The sequence below is a fragment of the Pseudophryne corroboree genome, chromosome 7 (genome assembly GCF_028390025.1).
Source record: "Pseudophryne corroboree isolate aPseCor3 chromosome 7, aPseCor3.hap2, whole genome shotgun sequence".
Lineage (NCBI taxonomy): Eukaryota > Metazoa > Chordata > Amphibia > Anura > Myobatrachidae > Pseudophryne > Pseudophryne corroboree.
This window is the reverse complement of record NC_086450.1, coordinates 507834210-507853743: the sequence shown is the minus strand read 5'-3', so window position 1 is coordinate 507853743 and position 19534 is coordinate 507834210. Positions and strand designations below refer to the sequence as shown.

General features: G+C 48.8%; 1 protein-coding gene across 4 annotated transcripts in view; it reads left to right on the top strand.

Annotated features, from left to right (window-relative positions):
- The window catches only part of LOC134945859 (uncharacterized), a 36166-nt gene extending 17148 nt beyond the window's left edge, over positions 1 to 19018 (top strand). For all 4 annotated transcript variants that reach the window (XM_063935401.1, XM_063935398.1, XM_063935399.1 and 1 more), the window contains 2 exons: positions 3780 to 3862; positions 16308 to 19018. In XM_063935401.1, the coding sequence (XP_063791471.1) occupies positions 3780 to 3862; positions 16308 to 16714 (490 nt within the window). In that variant the 3' untranslated portion in view covers positions 16715 to 19018. The remainder of the gene's footprint in view (positions 1 to 3779; positions 3863 to 16307) is intronic.
- The last annotated feature ends 516 nt before the right edge of the window (positions 19019 to 19534 follow it).

The following is a 19534-nucleotide window of genomic DNA, read 5'->3' as shown; positions in this document are numbered from 1 at the left end:
ATACATGCCCCACAGTGCCAGTTACATTGCCCCACAGTGCCAGATACAATGCCCCACAGTGCCAGATACATGCCCCACAGTGCCAGATACATGCCCCACAGTGCCGGTTACATGCCCCACAGTGTCGGCCAGATACATGCCCCACAGTGCCAATTGCATTGCCCCCCAGTGCCGGATACAATGCCCCACAGTGTTGGATACATGGCCCACAGTGCCAGATACAATGCCCCACAGTGCCAGTTACATTGCCCCACAGTGCCAGTTATATTGCCCCACAGTGCCGGATACATGCCCCACAGTGCCAGATACAATGCCCCACAGTGCCAGATACATGCCTCACAGTGCCAATTGCATTGCCCCCCAGTGCCAGATACAATGCCCCACAGTGCCAGATACATGCCCCACAGTGCCGGATACATGCCCCACAGTGCCAGTTACATTGCCCCACAGTGCCAGATACAATGCCCCACAGTGCCAGTTACATTGCCCCACAGTGCCAGTTATATTGCCCCACAGTGCCGGATACATGCCCCACAGTGCCAGATACAATGCCCCACAGTGCCAGATACATGCCCCACAGTGCCAATTGCATTGCCCCCCAGTGCCGGATACAATGCCCCACAGTGTCGGATACATGGCCCACAGTGCCAGATACAATGCCCCACAGTGCCAGATACATGCCCCACAGTGCCAATTGCATTGCCCCCCAGTGCCAGATACAATGCCCCACAGTGCCAGATACATGCCCCACAGTGCCAATTGCATTGCCCCCCAGTGCCAGATACAATGCCCCACAGTGCCAGATACAATGTCCCACAGTGCCTGATACATGCCCCACAGTGCCGGATACATGCCCCACAGTGCCGGATACATGCCCCCCACAGTGCCAATTGCATTGCCCCACAGTGCCAATTGCATTGCCCCACAGTGCCAGATACAATGCCCCACAGTGCCGGATACATGCCCCACAGTGCCAGATACAATGCCCCACAGTGCCAGTTACATTGCCCCACAGTGCCAGTTACCTTGCCCCACAGTGCCAGTTACATTGTCCCACAGTGCCGGATACATGCCCCACAGTGCCAGATACAATGCCCCACAGTGCCAGATACATGCCCCACAGTGCCAGATACATGCCCCACAGTGCCGGATACATGCCCCACAGTGTCAGTTACATTGCCCCACAGTGCCAGATACAATGCCCCACAGTGCCAGTTACATTGCCTCACAGTGCCAGTTATATTGCCCCACAATGCCGGATACATGCCCCACAGTGCCAGATACAATGCCCCACAGTGCCAGATACATGCCCCACAGTGCCAATTGCATTGCCCCCCAGTGCCGGATACAATGCCCCACAGTGTCAGATACATGGCCCACAGTGCCAGATACAATGCCCCACAGTGCCAGTTACATTGCCCCACAGTGCCAGTTATATTGCCCCACAGTGCCGGATACATGCCCCACAGTGCCAGATACAATGCCCCCCAGTGCCAGATACAATGCCCCACAGTGCCAGATACATGCCCCACAGTGACAATTGCATTGCCCCCCCAGTGCCAGATACAATGCCCCACAGTGCCAGATACATGCCCCACAGTGCCAGATACATGCCCCACAGTGCCGGATACATGCCCCACAGTGCCAGTTACATTGCCCCACAGTGCCAGATACAATGCCCCACAGTGCCAGTTACATTGCCCCACAGTGCCGGATACATGCCCCACAGTGCCAGATACAATGCCCCACAGTGCCAGATACATGCCCCACAGTGCCAATTGCATTGCCCCCAGTGCCGGATACAATGCCCCACAGTGTCGGATACATGGCCCACAGTGCCAGATACAATGCTCCACAGTGCCAGATACATGCCCCACAGTGCCAATTGCATTGCCCCCCAGTGCCAGATACAATGCCCCACAGTGCCAGATACATGCCTCACAGTGCCAATTGCATTGCCCCCCAGTGCCAGATACAATGCCCCACAGTGCCAGATACAATGCCCCACAGTGCCGGATACATGCCCCACAGTGCCAGATACAATGCCCCACAGTGCCGGATACATGCCCCACAGTGCCAGTTACATTGTCCCACAGTGCCGGATACATGCCCCCCACAGTGCCAATTGCATTGCCCCACAGTGCCAATTGCATTGCCCCCCCAGTGCCAGATACAATGCCCCACAGTGCCGGATACATGCCCCACAGTGCCAGATACAATGCCCCACAGTGCCAGTTACATTGCCCCACAGTGCCAGTTACATTTCCCCACAGTGCCGGATACATGCCCCACAGTGCCAGTTACATACCTCACTGTGCCAGATACATTGCCCCACACTGTGCCTGATACATGCCCCACTGTGCTAGTTACATGCCCCACTGTGCTCTCCCCCCCCCCCCTTCCCCCCGGTCACTTACCGAGTCACCGGCGCGGCGCCGCCGCGTGTTCTATGTGAGGGGAGGAGAGCGCCTCTCCTTCCCCTCACCGCTCCAGGACAGGTCTCCGGCGGCTGTGTGGCGCCGGTTCGCTAGCCAATCAGAGCTTGCGGACCGGCAGCCAATCAGGAGCCGGTCCGCAACCTCTGATTGGCTAACGCCGCCGGAGGCTGGACACTGCAAGGGCTTTCAGCGGCGGTGAGGGGAGGGAGAGACGGTGCGCTCTCCTCCCCTCACATTTCGGCTTTCGGCGTGACGGGGGCGAGTGGGGCATGATGCCCTGGCCTCCAGCGGTGCCCCCATCTCCTGGGCCTGCCAAGGCGCCCAGTATATGTGCCCCACTCGCCCTACCCTAGATACCCCTCTGCACACTGACACTTGGGGTACAGGAACAATGACGCACTGACACTTGGGGTACAGGAACAATGACACACTGACACTTGGGGGCCCAGCATGATGACACACTGACACTTGGGGGCCCAGCATGATGACGCACTGACACCTGTGGTTACAGAACAATGACAGACTGACAATTTTGGTGATATGACAATGGCACACTGACACCTATGTGATCTGTACTGGTGCCCATACACTTTTGCGATGCCCCGCAACGCGACATCGTGGGGCATCGCACCGGCAGTTCAGGTGCAATGAAATCGCACCTGAACTGCCAAAAAGATTACCATGCGATAGATCGCATAGTAATCACGTGATGGGCACGTCACCGCCGAGTGGGAGCGGCCCCTGTGCAATCACATACCTCCCAACTGTCCCGTTTTTTGGGGACTGTCCCGCTGTCCCACCCGCGGGCCGCAGTGTCCCGTGGTGGGGGCAGTTGGGAGGCTCTGTCTCTCGCTGCCCTGCTTAGCGCATGCGCACAGCGTCTATTCACTGGAGTTAGAGGGGGCATGCCAGCGGCTCACAGAGCTCTGGGCATGCCCCCTCAGTGATGAAAACGGGGGCATGGCTCACAATCGCGGGTCCCCCGTGAAGCCACGCCCCTTTTCTTATGCTACACCCCTTTTTCGGGGACACACGCGGCTTATGTCAAGTTCAAAGTTGGGAGGTATGCGATATATGGCATGTGTTTCTAGAAACACATGCGATCGCACTGCGATTCGATAAATATTATGTGCAGCACATAATATCTTATAGATGTGGTCGAAATGGAAGGCTAGTAGTATAATCTCATAAGTGTACGGGCACCATACTAGACATGATGTAGTGATGTATATTAATGACAATGTAGCAAAGAAAAATTGGAGAAAAACTTCAACTTTTGACTTCAGCTTTTCTACACTAAACTTCTGCTCTCTGCACAATTTTGTCCTTTGTCTGTACCAGTGTTAAACCCCAATATGGAAGAAATTTATCCAGTGTATCCAATGATATCGTGCCCTTTCTAAGAGATGCGTTTGAGATAACAGGTAAGAGTTATTCTGTAAAGTGTATATACAGATGTGTGCACTTACAGTATATATGCGCCAAATAGTCCTGTCTACTGCATCATAACTACTACTACTGTAAGTACCTAGGACACTGTAAGCAAAATAAGAGGTAATATTGAGGAAAAGTTGAGCAGGGCGTGCTGGGTTGGGGGTACCAGCTGCCCCCTGGACTGATCCCATTTTCAGTGCTTCAGGCCGGCCACCATTTACCTTCCCCCCTCCTCTGCGTCTCGGCCATCCATGATTTTCACATTCCCATATCATCACAGCAGACTAGCAGAGGTATGTGGAGCAAGGGTCGGAATCTGGGCGCACTGCTGGACACTGCCTTCCCAGAGCTGAGGTTTTCTTTAGCTCCTCACCTCTGTGCCCTCCTACTACCCACCTCCCTCCTGTCGCTGGTGGCAGTAAGTGTGTCTGGAGTATCTGGTCACTGGTTCGGTGTTAGTTTGTATATTGCACCCAGACACAGCCTGTCCCTCAATAAATAGGGTTTTAATTACCTACCGGTAAATCCTTTTCTCGTAGTCCGTAGAGGATGCTGGGGTTCCATTTAGTACCATGGGGTATAGGCTCTCATTCCGAGTTGTTCGCTCGTTATTTTGTTCTCGCAACTGAGCGATTAGTCGCTAATGCGCATGCGCAATGTCCACAGTGCGACTGCGCCAAGTAAATTTGCTATGCAGTTAGGTAATTTACTCATGGCATTACAAGGTTTTTTCTTCGTTCTGGTGATCGTAATGTGATTGACAGGAAATGGGTGTTTCTGGGCGGAAACTGGCCGTTTTATGGGTGTGTGTGAAAAAACGCTACAGTTTCTGGGAAAAACGCGGAGTGGCTGGAGAAACGGAGGAGTGTCTGGGCGAACGCTGGGTGTGTTTGTGACGTCAAACCAGGAACGACAAGCACTGAACTGATCGCAGATGCCGAGTAAGTCTGGAGCTACTCAGAAACTACTAAGAAGTGTCTATTCGTAATTTTGAGAATCTTTCGTTCGCAATTTTGATAGCTAAGATTCACTCCCAGTAGGCGGCGGCTTAGCATGTGCAAAGCTGCTAAAAGCAGCTTGCGAGCGTACAACTCGGAATGACCACCATAGACGGGTCCACTAGGAGCCATGGGCACTTTAAGAGTTTGATAGTGTTGGCTGGCTCCTCCCTCTATGCCCCTCCTACCAGACTCAGTATAGAGACTGTGCCCGAGGAGACGGACAACTTCGAGAGAAGGAATTTACACAGATAGTGGTGAGATTCACACCAGCTCACACATACAAGGCAAACCAAGCTAACCAGCTTGAAAACTCAGCAACCGCTGAAACATTACTTAACCAAGTACCAACACAGTACTTAACCAAGAACAAAGCAGTACTGAACTCAAGTAGCTACTGCAGGATAACGAAGCGCTGGGCGGGCGCCCAGCATCCTCTACGGACTACGAGAAATGGATTTACCGGTAGGCAATTAAAATTCTATTTTCTCTTACGTCCTAGAGGATGCTGGGGTCCACATTAGTACCATGGGGATGTACCAAATCTCCCAGAACGGGAGGGAGAGCGCGGAGGCTCCTGCAGAACCGATTGACCAAACTTTAGGTCCATAGCCAAAGTATCGAACTTGTAGAACTTAGTAAACGTGTTCGACCCTGACCAAGTAGCTGCTCGGCAGAGCTGTAAAGCCGACACACCCCGGGCAGCCGCCCAGGAAGAACCCACCTTACGAGTAGAGTGGGCCTTAACAGATTTTGGACACGGCAATCCTGCCGTAGAATATGCATGCTGGATAGTGAACCCAATTTTCTTGGCATCATACAGGACAAACAGAGTCCGACTTTCTGTAACGAGCAGTCCTCTTCACATAGATTTTCAGAGCCCTTACCACATCCAAGGACTTTGATGGAATTGAGTAGTCAGTAGCAACTGGCACCACAATAGGTTGGTTGATATGAAAAGCCGACGCAACCTTTGGAAGGAACTGCTGACGCGTCCTGAGTTCAGCTCTATCTTCATGGAAGATTAAGTAGGGGCTTTTACAAGACAAAGCCCCCAATTCCGACACACGCCTAGCAGAAGCTAAGGCCAACAATGTGACACCCTTCCACGTGAGAAACTTGACCTCAACCTCCTGTAAAGGCTCGAACCTTACGTAAAAACAATCCAATGTCACTTCTATCCATAGAATCTAAGTCCTCAAGTAATGTACCTGACCACTTTACTATGGCTTCAGAAATCCATGAACAGGCAATAGTGGGCCTCAACGCCATGCCTGAAGCAGTGTATATGGATTTGAGCATAGTTTCAATCTTGCGGTCTGCCGGTTCTTTCAAAGCGGTAGACCCGGTAGACAGTTAAAACCACATTTTTAGACAGTCCAGATACAGAAGCGTCTAAAATAGTTGGGTTTTCCCACTTTTTCCTACCATCCTCAGGGAAAGGAAAAGCAACGAGAACCCTTTTAGGTATCTGGAATTTTTTTCTGGGTTTTCCCAGGATTTTTCAAATAATACATTTAATTCTTTAGACGCAGGGAAGGTCAGGCAGGCTTTCTTATTGTCTGTAAAGAAAGCCTCCTCAACCTGCTCAGGTGGTTTGTCAGTGAAGTGTGACGCATCCCTAATGGCCTCAATCATGAGCTGCACCCCTATTGGGAAGCCTCACCCCCCCCCCCCCCCACCCCCCTGCATATCCACATCACCGTCTGCTGTGTCAGAGTCGGTATCCGCGTCATCTTGCATAATCTGGGCAAGCGCACGTTTCTTTGGGTATATACAAGGGGATTTTGAGGTAGTGGGAACAGAACCAGACAAAACCTCCACAGATTTTTTTTTTTAAAACCTGTGTTTCAGTCTCATTATGCGCTATCCTAGTAGAAATCTGGGATATCATGCCCTTAATAGAAGCCACCCACTGGGGCTCGGGTTTGGAAGGCTGAGACGTAATATTACATTCCTGAGTACATGGAATGGATTCCTCTGGTGAAGATACATACTCTGCAGCACAAGATACCGAGTCCCTGGACATGATAGTGTGCGATTTGCATAAACACACACACACAGGAAAATGTCAGACACAGTTTCCCCCAAGTACCTATCAGAGAGACACATAGTTACTGGAGCCAGCACACACAGCGCCCCAGTAGGCAGTTATGGAATAAATGCCTGGCGCTGACTGTGCACCCTTAATAGACTACACAGTTATAAATACACCCCCCCCCCCTTTCTATAACCCCCTGGTACCGCACAGGATAGCTGGAGTTATGTGGAGGGTCAGCGCTCCCTGTCAGCGTCTCTGTGTGATGTTCTGCAGGGAGAAAATGGCGCTGGGGAGCTACTGGATCCTCTCTGAGGGGAAGCTCCGCCCCCTAACTTGGCAAGTCTTCCCGCACTTTGTAAGATTATACTGGCCTGAGGTATCTGATGCTGGCAGTAGACAAAGTCCCTGATAGCTACGAGTGACCAGTGTAAGGGTATAGCGCTGGCTGTGGGTGCCCCTCACAGCACCGCAGTAACGCTGAGCCTTCCGGAGTGCAGCTTCAGTACTGCGCTCCCACCCTGTTGCCGCCATACACATTGGCTCGCCGCTTGTCGGGTCGCCGGCATCCTACTCACCACCGCAATCTCCTGGCTCTGTTAGGGGGTGGCGGCATGCTGCGGGAGTGAGCGGTGGCCTCGGGGGCTAACGATCATCACCCTCAGGAGCTTAATGTCCTGTCAGCGGAGATAGTGGCCATTAACCTCAGAGGGTTGGATACTACTCCCCCCCAAAGTCCCACGAAGTAGGGAGGCTGTTGCCAGCAGCCTCCCTGTGCCTAATACTCTTAAGAAAAATAATAAAACCAGAAAAGCTCTGTAGAGCTCCCCTAGCTGTGACCGGCTCCACCGGGCACATTTTCTAAACTGAGTCTGGTAGGAGGGGCATAGAGGGAGGAGTCAGCCCACACTATCAAACTCTTAAAGTGCCCATGGCTCCTAGTGGACCCGTCTATACCCCAGGGTACTAATGTGGACCCCAGCATCCTCTAGGACGTAAGAGAAATAAATGTCCACCTGCTGCTTTGCTCTTCTGAGTATACGTGGGAGCCAAGAGATGCAGCAAAGTTCTGTTTGGGACTGAGAGCTTCATTGCGATTTGTACACTAATGCCTACACAGATGCAATTTTTCAGCCTACGGACATGCACAACAACGCAAGTGTAGCAGCTACCCAGAAATGAACAGAGATGACTTCCGGACCTATCGCAAAATCGCAGCAACTACGTATACATTCGCAGCACAGGTGCAGACGCAGGGAACACTGACTCACCGACACCTGGGGTCTATAGTCTCGCAGACTGGCCGCAGCAGCTGTGACGCCGGTGCCGTGTTTCGTGCGTACACTGAGACACGCTACCAGGAACATGTTGATGACATGGCTGTGTTTTTGCTGACACCCTCCCCCAAGTGGTCCGTTACTGTCAATCACTCTGTGAATAAAACCTGACTGCCAACTCCATTGAAACAGTACCTTGGCATGTGCGAAGTGCGACTTAAATGCATGTGCAGTCAGCCAAAAATCTCTCGGCTGCGTAAATATCGGCATTGCGTAGAAATTGGAATCAGGCCCTCACTCTGTATGCAGAGTGAGAGATTACAAAAGGAAGGGGGTTGGGGTGTTAGGAATCACACCTCTTCAGATTTTACATGTTACTCTTGCTGATATGCCTTTAAATTATTAATCGATACATGCTGTCTCTTATCTGTGTGTTATTGTGCAAGACTCATCTGTCTAAATAACATCACGTCTGAGTAAATATCCTTTACCAATCTTAAGGTCAGACTGCCTGTACTCCAGGTGCAAGACTTATTACATTTCTCTATCGTCCTAAGTGGATGCTGGGGTTCCTGAAAGGACCATGGGGAATAGCGGCTCCGCAGGAGACAGGGCACAAAAGTAAAGCTTTTACAGGTCAGGTGGTGTGTACTGGCTCCTCCCCCTATGACCCTCCTCCAGACTCCAGTTAGATTTTTGTGCCCGGCCGAGAAGGGTGCAATTCTAGGTGGCTCTCATAAAGAGCTGCTTAGAGAGTTTAGCTTAGGTTTTTTATTTTACAGTGATTCCTGCTGGCAACAGGATCACTGCAACGAGGGACAGAGGGGAGAAGAAGTGAACTCACCTGCGTGCAGGATGGATTGGCTTCTTGGCTACTGGACATGAAGCTCCAGAGGGACGATCACAGGTACAGCCTGGATGGTCACCGGAGCCACGCCGCCGGCCCCCTCACAGATGCTGAAGCAAGAAGAGGTCCAGAATCGGCGGCTGAAGACTCCTGCAGTCTTCTTAAGGTAGCGCACAGCACTGCAGCTGTGCGCCATTTTCCTCTCAGCACACTTCACACGGCAGTCACTGAGGGTGCAGGGCGCTGGGGGGGGGGCGCCCTGGGAGGCAAATGAAAACCTTTAAAAAGGCTAAAAATACCTCACATATAGCCCCAGAGGCTATATGGAGATATTTACCCCTGCCTAAATGTACTAAATAGCGGGAGACGAGCCCGCCGGAAAAGGGGCGGGGCCTATCTCCTCAGCACACGGCGCCATTTTCTGTCACAGCTCCGCTGGTCAGGAAGGCTCCCAGGTCTCTCCCCTGCACTGCACTACAGAAACAGGGTATAACAGAGAGGGGGGGCAAAATAAATGGCAATATATTAATATAAAAGCAGCTATAAGGGAGCACTTAATCATAAGGCTATCCCTGTCATATATAGCGCTTTTTGGTGTGTGCTGGCAGACTCTCCCTCTGTCTCCCCAAAGGGCTAGTGGGTCCTGTCTTCGTATAGAGCATTCCCTGTGTGTCTGCTGTGTGTCGGTACGTGTGTGTCGACATGTATGAGGACGTTATTGGTGTGGAGGCGGAGCAATTGCCAAATATGAGGATGTCACCTTCTAGGGGGTCGACACCAGAATGGATGCTTTTATTTGTGGAATTACGGGATAGCGTCAACTCGCTTAAGCAGTCGTTTGCCGACATGAGGCGGCCGGACACTCAATTAGTGCCTGTCCAGGCGCCTCAAACACCGTCAGGGGCTGTAAAACGCCCCTTGCCTCAGTCGGTCGACACAGACCAAGACACAGGCACTGATTCCGGTGGTGAAGGTGACGAATCAACCGTATTTTCCAGTAGGGCCACACGTTATATGATTTTGGCAATAAAGGAGATGTTACATTTAGCTGATACTACAGATACCACTAAACAGGGTATTATGTGGGGTGTGAAAAAACTACCAGTAGTTTTTACCGAATCAGAAGAATTAAATGACGTGTGTGATGAAGCGTGGGGTGCCCCGATAAAAAACTGCTAATTTCAAAGAAGTTATTGGCTTTATACCCTTTCCCGCCAGAGGTTAGGGAGCGCTGGGAAACACCTCCTAGGGTGGACAAAGCGCTAACACGCTCATCAAAACAAGTGGCGTTACCCTCTCCTGAGACGGCCGCACTTAAAGATCCATCAGATAGGAGGATGGAAAATATCCAAAAAGGTATATACACACATGCAGGTGTTATACTACGACCAGCTATTGCGACTGCCTGGATGTGCAGTGCTGGGGTAGTTTGGTCAGAGTCCCTGATCGAAAATATTGATACCCTGTACAGGGACAATATTTTACTGTCGTTAGAACAAATAAAGGATGCATTTCTTTATATGCGTGATGCACAGAGAGATATCTGCACACTGGCATCACGGGTAAGTGCTATGTCCATTTCGGCCAGAAGAGCTTTATGGACACGACAGTGGACAGGCGATGCGTAGAGGAGTTATTTGGGGTCGGTCTATCGGATTTGGTGGCCACGGCTACGGCCGGGAAATCCACCTTTCTACCTCAAGTCACTCCCCAACTGAAAAAGGCACCGACCTTTCAACGCAGCCCTTTCGTTCCTTTAAAAATAAGAGAGCAAAGGGCTATTCATATCTGCCACGAGGCAGAGGACGAGGGAAGAGACAGCAACAGGCAGCTCCTTCCCAGGAACAGAAGCCCTCCCCGGCTTCTACAAAAGCCTCAGCATGACGCTGGGGCTTCGCAAGCGGACTCGGGGGCGGTAGGCGGTCGTCTCAAGAATTACAGCGCGCAGTGGGCTCACTCGCAGGTAAATCCCTGGATCCTGCAGATAATATCTCAGGGGTGCAGGTTGAAATTAGAGACAGAGCCACCTCGCCGTTTCCTGAAGTCTGCTTTACCAACGTCCCCCTCAGAAAGGGAGACGGTTTTGGAAGCCATTCACAAGCTGTATTCTCAGCAGGTGATAGTCAAGGTACCTCTTCTACAACAAGGGAAGGGGTATTATTCCACTCTTTTTGTGGTACCGAAGCCGGATGGCTCGGTAAGGCCTATTCTAAATCTGAAGTCCTTGAACCTGTACATAAAGAAGTCCAAGTTCAAGATGGAGTCACTCAGAGCAGTGATAGCGAACCTGGAAGAAGGGGACTTTATGGTATCCTTGGACATCAAGGATGCGTATCTCCACGTTCCAATTACCCCTCACACCAGGGGTACCTCAGGTTCGTTGTACAAAACTGTCACTATCAGTTTCAGACGCTGCCGTTTGGTTTGTCCACGGCACCTCGGGTCTTTACAAAGGTAATGGCCGAGATAATATTTCTTCTTCGAAGAAAAGGCGTATTAATTATCCCATACTTGGACGATCTCCTAATAAGGGCAAGGTCCAGAGAACAGCTAGAGATGGGTTTAGCACTATCTCAAGAGGTGCTAAAGCAGCACGGATGGATTCTGAATATTCCAAAATCCCAATTAATGCCGACAACTCGTCTGCTGTTCCTGGGGATGATTCTGGACACAGTTCAGAAAAAGGTTTTTCTTCCCGAAGAAAAAGCCAAGGAGTTATCTGACCTGGTCAGGAACCTCCTAAAACCAGGAAAGGTGTCTGTACATCAATGCACAAGAGTCCTGGGAAAAAATGGTAGCTTCTTACGAAGCAATCCCTTTCGGCAGATTCCATGCAAAGGGATCTGTTGGACAAATGGTCAGGGTCGCATCTTCAGATGCACCTGCGGATAACCCTGTCGCCGAGGACAAGGGTATCCCTTCTGTGGTGGTTGCAGGAGGCTCATCTATTGGAGGGCCGCAGATTCGGCATGCAGGATTGGATCCTGGTGACCACGGAGGCCAGCCTGAGAGGCTGGGGAGCAGTCACACAGGGAAGAAATTTCCAGGGAGTGTGGTCGAGCCTGAAAAAGTCTCTTCACATAAGCATTCTGGAACTAAGAGCAATCTACAATGCTCTAAGCCAGGCGGAACCTCTGCTTCAAGGAAGACCGGTGTTGATCCAGTCGGACAACATCACGGCAGTCGCCCATGTAAACAGACAGGGCGGCACAAGAAGCAGGAGGGCAATGGCAGAAGCTGCCAGGATCCTTCGCTGGGCGGAGAATCACGTGATAGCACTGTCAGCAGTATTCATCCCGGGCGTGGACAACTGGGAAGCAGACTTCCTCAGCAGACACGACCTTCACCCGGGAGAGTGGGGACTTCATCCAGAAGTTTTCCACATGCTATTAAACCGTTGGGTAAAACCAATGGTGGACATGATGGCGTCTCGCCTCAACAAAACACTGGACAGGTATTGCGCCAGGTCAAGAGATCCGCAGGCAATAGCTGTGGACGCGCTGGTAACACCTTGGGTGTACCAGTCGGTATATGTGTTTCCTCCTCTGTCTCTCATACCAAAGGTATTGAGGATTATACGGCAAAGAGGAGTAAGACTAGTGGCTCCGGATTGGCCAAGAAGGACTTGGTACCCGGAACTTCAAGAGATGGTCACGGACGATCCGTGGCCTCTACTTCTGAGAAGGGACCTGCTTCAGCAGGGTACTTGTCTTTTTCAAGAATTACCGCGGCTGCGTTTGACGGCATGGCGTTTGAATGCCAGATCCTAAAAGGAAAAGGCATTCCAGAAGAAGTCATTCCTACCTTGATAAAGGCAAGGAAGGAAGTCACCGCGAAGCATTATCGCCGTATTTGGCGAAAATATGTTGCGTGGTGCGAGCAGCGGAGTGCTCCGATGGAGGAATGTCAACTGGGTCGTTTTCCTACATTTCCTGCAATCAGGATTGTCTATGGGTCTCAAATTGGGATCTATTAAGGTTCAAATTTCGGCCCTATCAATATTCTTCCAAAAAGAATTGGCCTCAGTCCCTGAGGTCCAGATTTTTATCAAAGGAGTACTGCATATACAGCCTCCTGTGGTGCCTAAGGTGGCACCGTGGGATCTAAATGTAGTTTTAGATTTCCTCAAATCCAATTGGTTTGAACCACTAAAGAATGTGGATTTGAAATATCTCACATGGAAAGTGACTATGTTACTGGCCCTGGCTTCGGCCGGGAGAGTATCTGAACTGGCGGCTTTGTTTTATAAAAGCCCTTATTTAATTTTCCATTCGACATAGGGCAGAGCTGCGGACGCGTCCGCATTTTCTCCCTAAGGTGGTATCAGCGTTTCACCTGAACCAGCCTATTGTAGTGCCTGCGGCTACAGACGACTTGAAGGACTCCAAGTTGTTGGACGTTGTCAGAGCCTTAAAAATATACATTTAAAGGACGGCTGGAGTCAGAAAATCTGACTCGCTGTTTATACTGTATGCACCCAACAAGTTGGGTGCACCTGCTTCTAAGCAGTCGATTGCTCGTTGGATTTGTAACAAAATTCAACTTGTACATTCTGTGGCAGGCCTGCCACAGCCTAAATCTGTTAAGGCCCATTCCGCAAGGAAGGTGGGCTCATCTTGGGCGGCTGCCCGAGGGGTCTCGGCATTACAACTCTGCCGAGCAGCTACGTGGTCAGGGGAGAACACGTTTGTAAATTTTTACAAATTTGATACCCTGGCAAAGGAGGACCTGGAGTTCTCTCATTCGGTGCTGCAGAGTCATCCGCACTCTCCCGCCCGTTTGGGAGCTTTGGTATAATCCCCATGGTCCTTTCAGGAACCCCAGCATCCACTTAGGACGATAGAGAAAATAAGAATTTACTTACCGATAATTCTATTTCTCGGAGTCCGTAGTGGATGCTGGGCGCCCATCCCAAGTGCGGATTATCTGCAATACTTGTACATAGTTATTGTTAACTAATTCGGGTTATTGTTTAGGAAGCCATCTTTCAGAGGCTCCTCTGTTATCATACTGTTAACTGGGTTTAGATCACAAGTTGTACGGTGTGATTGGTGTGGCTGGTATGAGTCTTACCCGGGATTCAAAATCCTCCCTTATTGTGTACGCTCGTCCGGGCACAGTACCTAACTGGAGTCTGGAGGAGGGTCATAGGGGGAGGAGCCAGTACACACCACCTGACCTGTAAAAGCTTTACTTTTGTGCCCTGTCTCCTGCGGAGCCGCTATTCCCCATGGTCCTTTCAGGAACCCCAGCATCCACTACGGACTCCGAGAAATAGAATTATCGGTAAGTAAATTCTTATTATCTCTAAAAGTGTCTGCATGTGCCTAGTCCGTCACTGTGTTATTGGAGCACCACAGTGCTGTACGGCAATACAGTACTTAGCCCAAGACAGGCTGATACCTTATCATATTAACTGCTGTCTGTCTTCTATTAAATGTACCCTGTTATATTCAATAAAACCTACCCTGGTTTAGAATCAATGTATGGACTAAACATCCTTGCTCACATCCGCTGCGCACATACCAACTTGTAGGCATCTTCCAATAACTCTATATACTGGAAATCCTGGATTCCCGGTGTCCAGCTCCTTCCCATGTGAAAAAGGATGAAGTTGTGAAGAGGGATCCCTCCTCTGCCTCCTCACTGCAAGATGGCAGCCGTGTGGTTCAGTGACCTTGGGTCACACATGCCGGCTCCGGAGGGGTAGTGTTACCGACTGCTGTCCCTGCACCGCAGCAATAATAAATTTCTCTGGTACATAAGCATCAGCCATCACAACTCAGCGAGTTGGAAACTTCATTATCCAGGGGCCATCTGATGATGAATGGGTCATAAAGTCTAGGCTGGGCCTGATGGACCTGCCAGCTATCTAAACTATTTTACAGAGTATAGTATAGTCCTAGTGCTGTAACTGGGCCAAGGCTTTGCCCATGCAATAGTTAAGTGCAACTAACTTTCAGGAAAGAAAAGCAATACTTTAAATATTTGCAGAAATGCTCAGGCCGCTGCGACCGTTAAGAGTGTGTGTGTAAAATCCCTATGAAATGCGTACATGTTGCGTAAGCACGCTGTCACGTTGTAAGCACAAAGTAGCTACACGTGTGGCGGAATACACTTTATAACCCCTAACAGGAAAGGAATGCGACACTAATTGTATATATAATGTTGAGGTCCAACCCAGCAACAAATATTTATTTAAAAGGGGGTACAACAGAAATACAATGAAATAAGAGAAAAGGCTACAATCAATGATACATACGTTTGTTCGCCAGTGCCACCCGGTTCCGGTCCTCAGTCAATCTGGATAGATGACCTTCAGAGAATTAACCTGACCGGCCAGTAGGCTTGGCTTTTATACAATAGTCCAAAGTGTGAAACAAAGGAAACTGTAATCTCTTCATCCATAGGTCAAAGGGCTGGTCATTTACAGTACAGGAGGGGTCATAGGTCGGTTTGAACAGGTGGACTATGTCTGGTCCAGGTGCACTAGCAGATGTTCTCCACTGGGTTCCCGCCGAATATCAAGAGTACAGTAAATACAGTGTGATATTAATATTATACTCCTGCGCATATCTATGCACAGGAGCGTGCTACTATCTGCAAACTGCCATCGAAATATTGCCCTAATACTGTACAACTGGATACCAAACACCACCTCCTAACCTAACTCTGTCCCCTCATATCCTGTAAAGTTGAATCCCTCTGTTGTTATACCTCTGAAGCAAATGTAACTTGCTGGTGTGGTGCGTGTAGGCTGTGTGTAAATTATGTACTATGTGGATTAAATATGAGATATGTCTTTGTGGCTTTTCCATGCAAATGCGTATTCTACCGTATTTACTCATACCACGCGTTAATACGCAAGACCTCGTGAGCCAATATACGCAACGTGCGGGTATGCGCACGCACGGCAGAACAAGCACGCGCACGGAGGCCACTCTGTGTGGTGTTTGCACGTGATGCATGTGGCTATAATATTTTCGACTTCGACACAACCTAAAATGTGCCAATGTGACCTTGAGTTAGAGGTCTGGTCATGGTCCAGCTTCCCACCATCTATGGTTAGTTGCCAGTTTCAGTACACTGTACTGTAATCATCTTACGTGTACATAGATAAAACTGGTACATTCATTTAGCACGTCCAGAGGCAGGGCTGTATGCTGCTAACATTTAATATTAATAGGATGTCTGTTTTACTTTTTTCATTCCATTAAAGAAAAAGTAATTTGTGCAGTAAAGGAAATGAAACCTCCTGTCTTTCTCTTCTGACAGGAATTTTTCCCATTGTGGTCCTCACTAATTATACGGACCAAAACATTACTACTATATGGAAAGAAATTGAAGAACTTGGCGCCCAGCACATCTTCGCTCTGGATAATTACACCACCTCGAATTCCACCCGGACCCTGGATACCGACGCTACAGTCCTGAAATTCCTGCACGCCTGCCTCCAGGAGGCCGATCGGGGGATTCAGAAGACGCAGAACCTGGACGCACAATTGGAGGTTATAAGGCAGTCTGTAAGTCAGATCCAGTCGGAGATGAGTAGACAGAAAGAGATCGAGAGGAATATGAAGGAGGAGAAAGACAGAGCACTCAATCAGAAAGAAAGAGATATAAACGCTAATAAAATAGAGATTTCAAATTTGAAAAATGATGTGGCTAACCTTAGGCGCTAACTAATACCGGGACCGGCAGTCTACTTGTTATGAGACATTACATACGCTAATGCAGATAGTACTAAATGCTCAGTCAGCGCGTTTCCATTGCTTTCTACACCTGTTCTATCGCACCGTAGACCATTATAAAAACAAACAAAACCACCTATTGAAGCGCAAGTAGGCTTATGCTTCTCAATTACACTAAGAAAGTGACAATATTAATAACAAATGTAGGGATATATAGGTTTCTATGTATTGATTTCCACAAATCATGACGCGTTTCATCAGAGATTGAAGAAACGCGCCAGTATTTATTGGATCTGCCTATCCTTACCAGATTTGTCACCATCTGTATTGGGCCGTGTCACTGAATGTCTTTCTGCCGTTTCATCTTGGATGACATCTCACCACCTCACATGTAATACTTCTAAAACAGAATTAATTATATTTCCACCGGCCAATAATAGTTTCCAACCTGATATCTCCATCACTGTGATAACTCAGCAATCATCCCTACCCCACAAACTCGCTGCCTAGGTGTCATTCTTGACTCTGAACTGTCCTTTGTTACCCACATTCAATCTGTCTCAAGATCATGTTACATACATCTAAGAAACATATCCAGAATACGACCATATCTTACACAAGACGCAGCAAAAACTCTAATCCATGCTCTCATTATCTCCCGCATTGATTATTGTAATAGTCTCCTGACCGGTCTTCCCAAACATAGGCTCTCACCACTACAATCCATTCTGAATGCAGCTGCGAGGCTAATCTTCCTAGCTAGACGTTCATTATCTGCAGATCCGCTCTGTCAGTCCCTCGATTGTTACCGGTATTCTACCGTATTAAATATAAAATACTTTTACTGACATACAAGGCTATTAACCAAACTGCACCATCGTACATCACTTCACTCATCTCAACATATCTCCCTACCCGACCTCTCCGCTCTGCACAAGATCTGCGTCTCTCTTCCACACGCATTACTTGTTCACACTCAGAATGACAGGACTTTTTTCAAGCTGACTCACTCTGTGGAATGCCCTCCCACGCACAATAAGACTCTCCTCTAGTCTCCAAACCTTCAAGCGTTCCCTGAAAACTCTCCTCTTCAGGCAAGCTTATCAAATATCAGACATACTCACATAACCTATCTAATTACATCCCCTCTGTATATCGTGACATATATATATATATATATATATATATATATATATATAAAATATATATCACATATCGTGACATATTTTGCCACTTTCAGACCCTCCTGACCCTTGGCCAACATTGCTTTGTGATCATATCATACAGCCCAATAAGAACCTTTGCAATCTGGCCGGACCAATAGGCAATAGGTAGCTCCTATCCTTGTGTATCAATGCCTATTACTAGGGATGGCTATCGACCATTGATGATTCCTAATCATTGATGGTTTATGGCCAATGTCGAATGCTTTTGCCATCGATGGGAAAGAACCAGATGGTTTCACTCCATCGATGGCACAGCATAAACCAGAGGTTCTCAAACTCGGTCCTCGGGGGCACACACAGTGCATGTTTTGCAGGTCTCCTCACAGAATCGCAAGTGAAATAATTAGCTCCACCTGTTGACCTTTTAAAATGTGTCAGTAAGTAATTAATACACCTGTGCACCTGCTGGGTTACCTGCAAAACATGCACTGTGTGTGCCCCCTAGGACCGAGTTTGAGAACCTCTGGCATAAACTAATATTTTTCTTTTTTATTGCAAGGTGCCGGGACATGGAGCATAGCTACGCTCATGACACCCGTGAAGCCCCGCCCCCAGGCTGTGATTGGCCCGCGGGTCATTCACGGAAATAACAGGGATGACCATCTGTGGGTAAAAACTGCAAACGAGGTCTGTTACCATTTATAAGCACCATCTATTACCACTGAGTGTGATATTTCCATCAGCAATGTCTGTACTATAAAGTGCCGTACTGATAGACTTGTAGCAATTATCTGTAGAAGACTAACCCTTCGGCTAATTTATATACACGGACTCCTCCGCGGGATGGGGAGAAAGAGGGTTTGACCTCGGTTTACTTAATTAGCAGTTAATTAATCTGACCAACATTGGATTTTCAATAGTACATATATATAGTACACGACTTGTGTATAGGACAATCTGTATCTGTATCTACTATGGGGATATATGGAAGATGATGCTATAATATCATCTGTCGGGTGTGATCTACTCATTGGTATTGTGATAACGCTTTATAGCTGTGTTTTATTCACCCGCGGAAGATTTGACTTTTTTTTTTCACTCTTTATAAATAATCTTTCATATGAACAAACGTGTCTGATTGTGATTTCTTTACACCGCGCTGATAACGGACACCTAGTTACATTCTAAAAACGTACTGATCATTGAAAAACACTCCTGTGCCTCATTAATATTCCGTATGCCATTAGAAGACCAGTTTATCATTTGATTGGCTTTCTGTTCAGCCAACCAAAAGCTGTGCCGCAATGTGGCACCTGTCCGTAGTTCCCTACCCTACTCTATTCCCTCTGTGTCCCTTCCAGAAATTCAGGGAGAGATTGGCACTATGGGCCTGACCTGGAGTCAGAAGCAGCGCTGATGTCGGGCCGCAGGAGGTGCTGGCAGCGCAAAGACGACCAAGTGACATTTAGGGCCCGTTTTAACAAAAGAACCCTAATCGACGCAATAAGGAGAATTGGTTATTACTGTTAGAGCATTAAAAAAAAACACACACGCGTCGCTGACAGAGACACTACTCACTGGCGTGCCTATAATTGGTGCAGTGTGTGCATTACCTGCACCCATTTTTTCAATACTTACCCTCCGG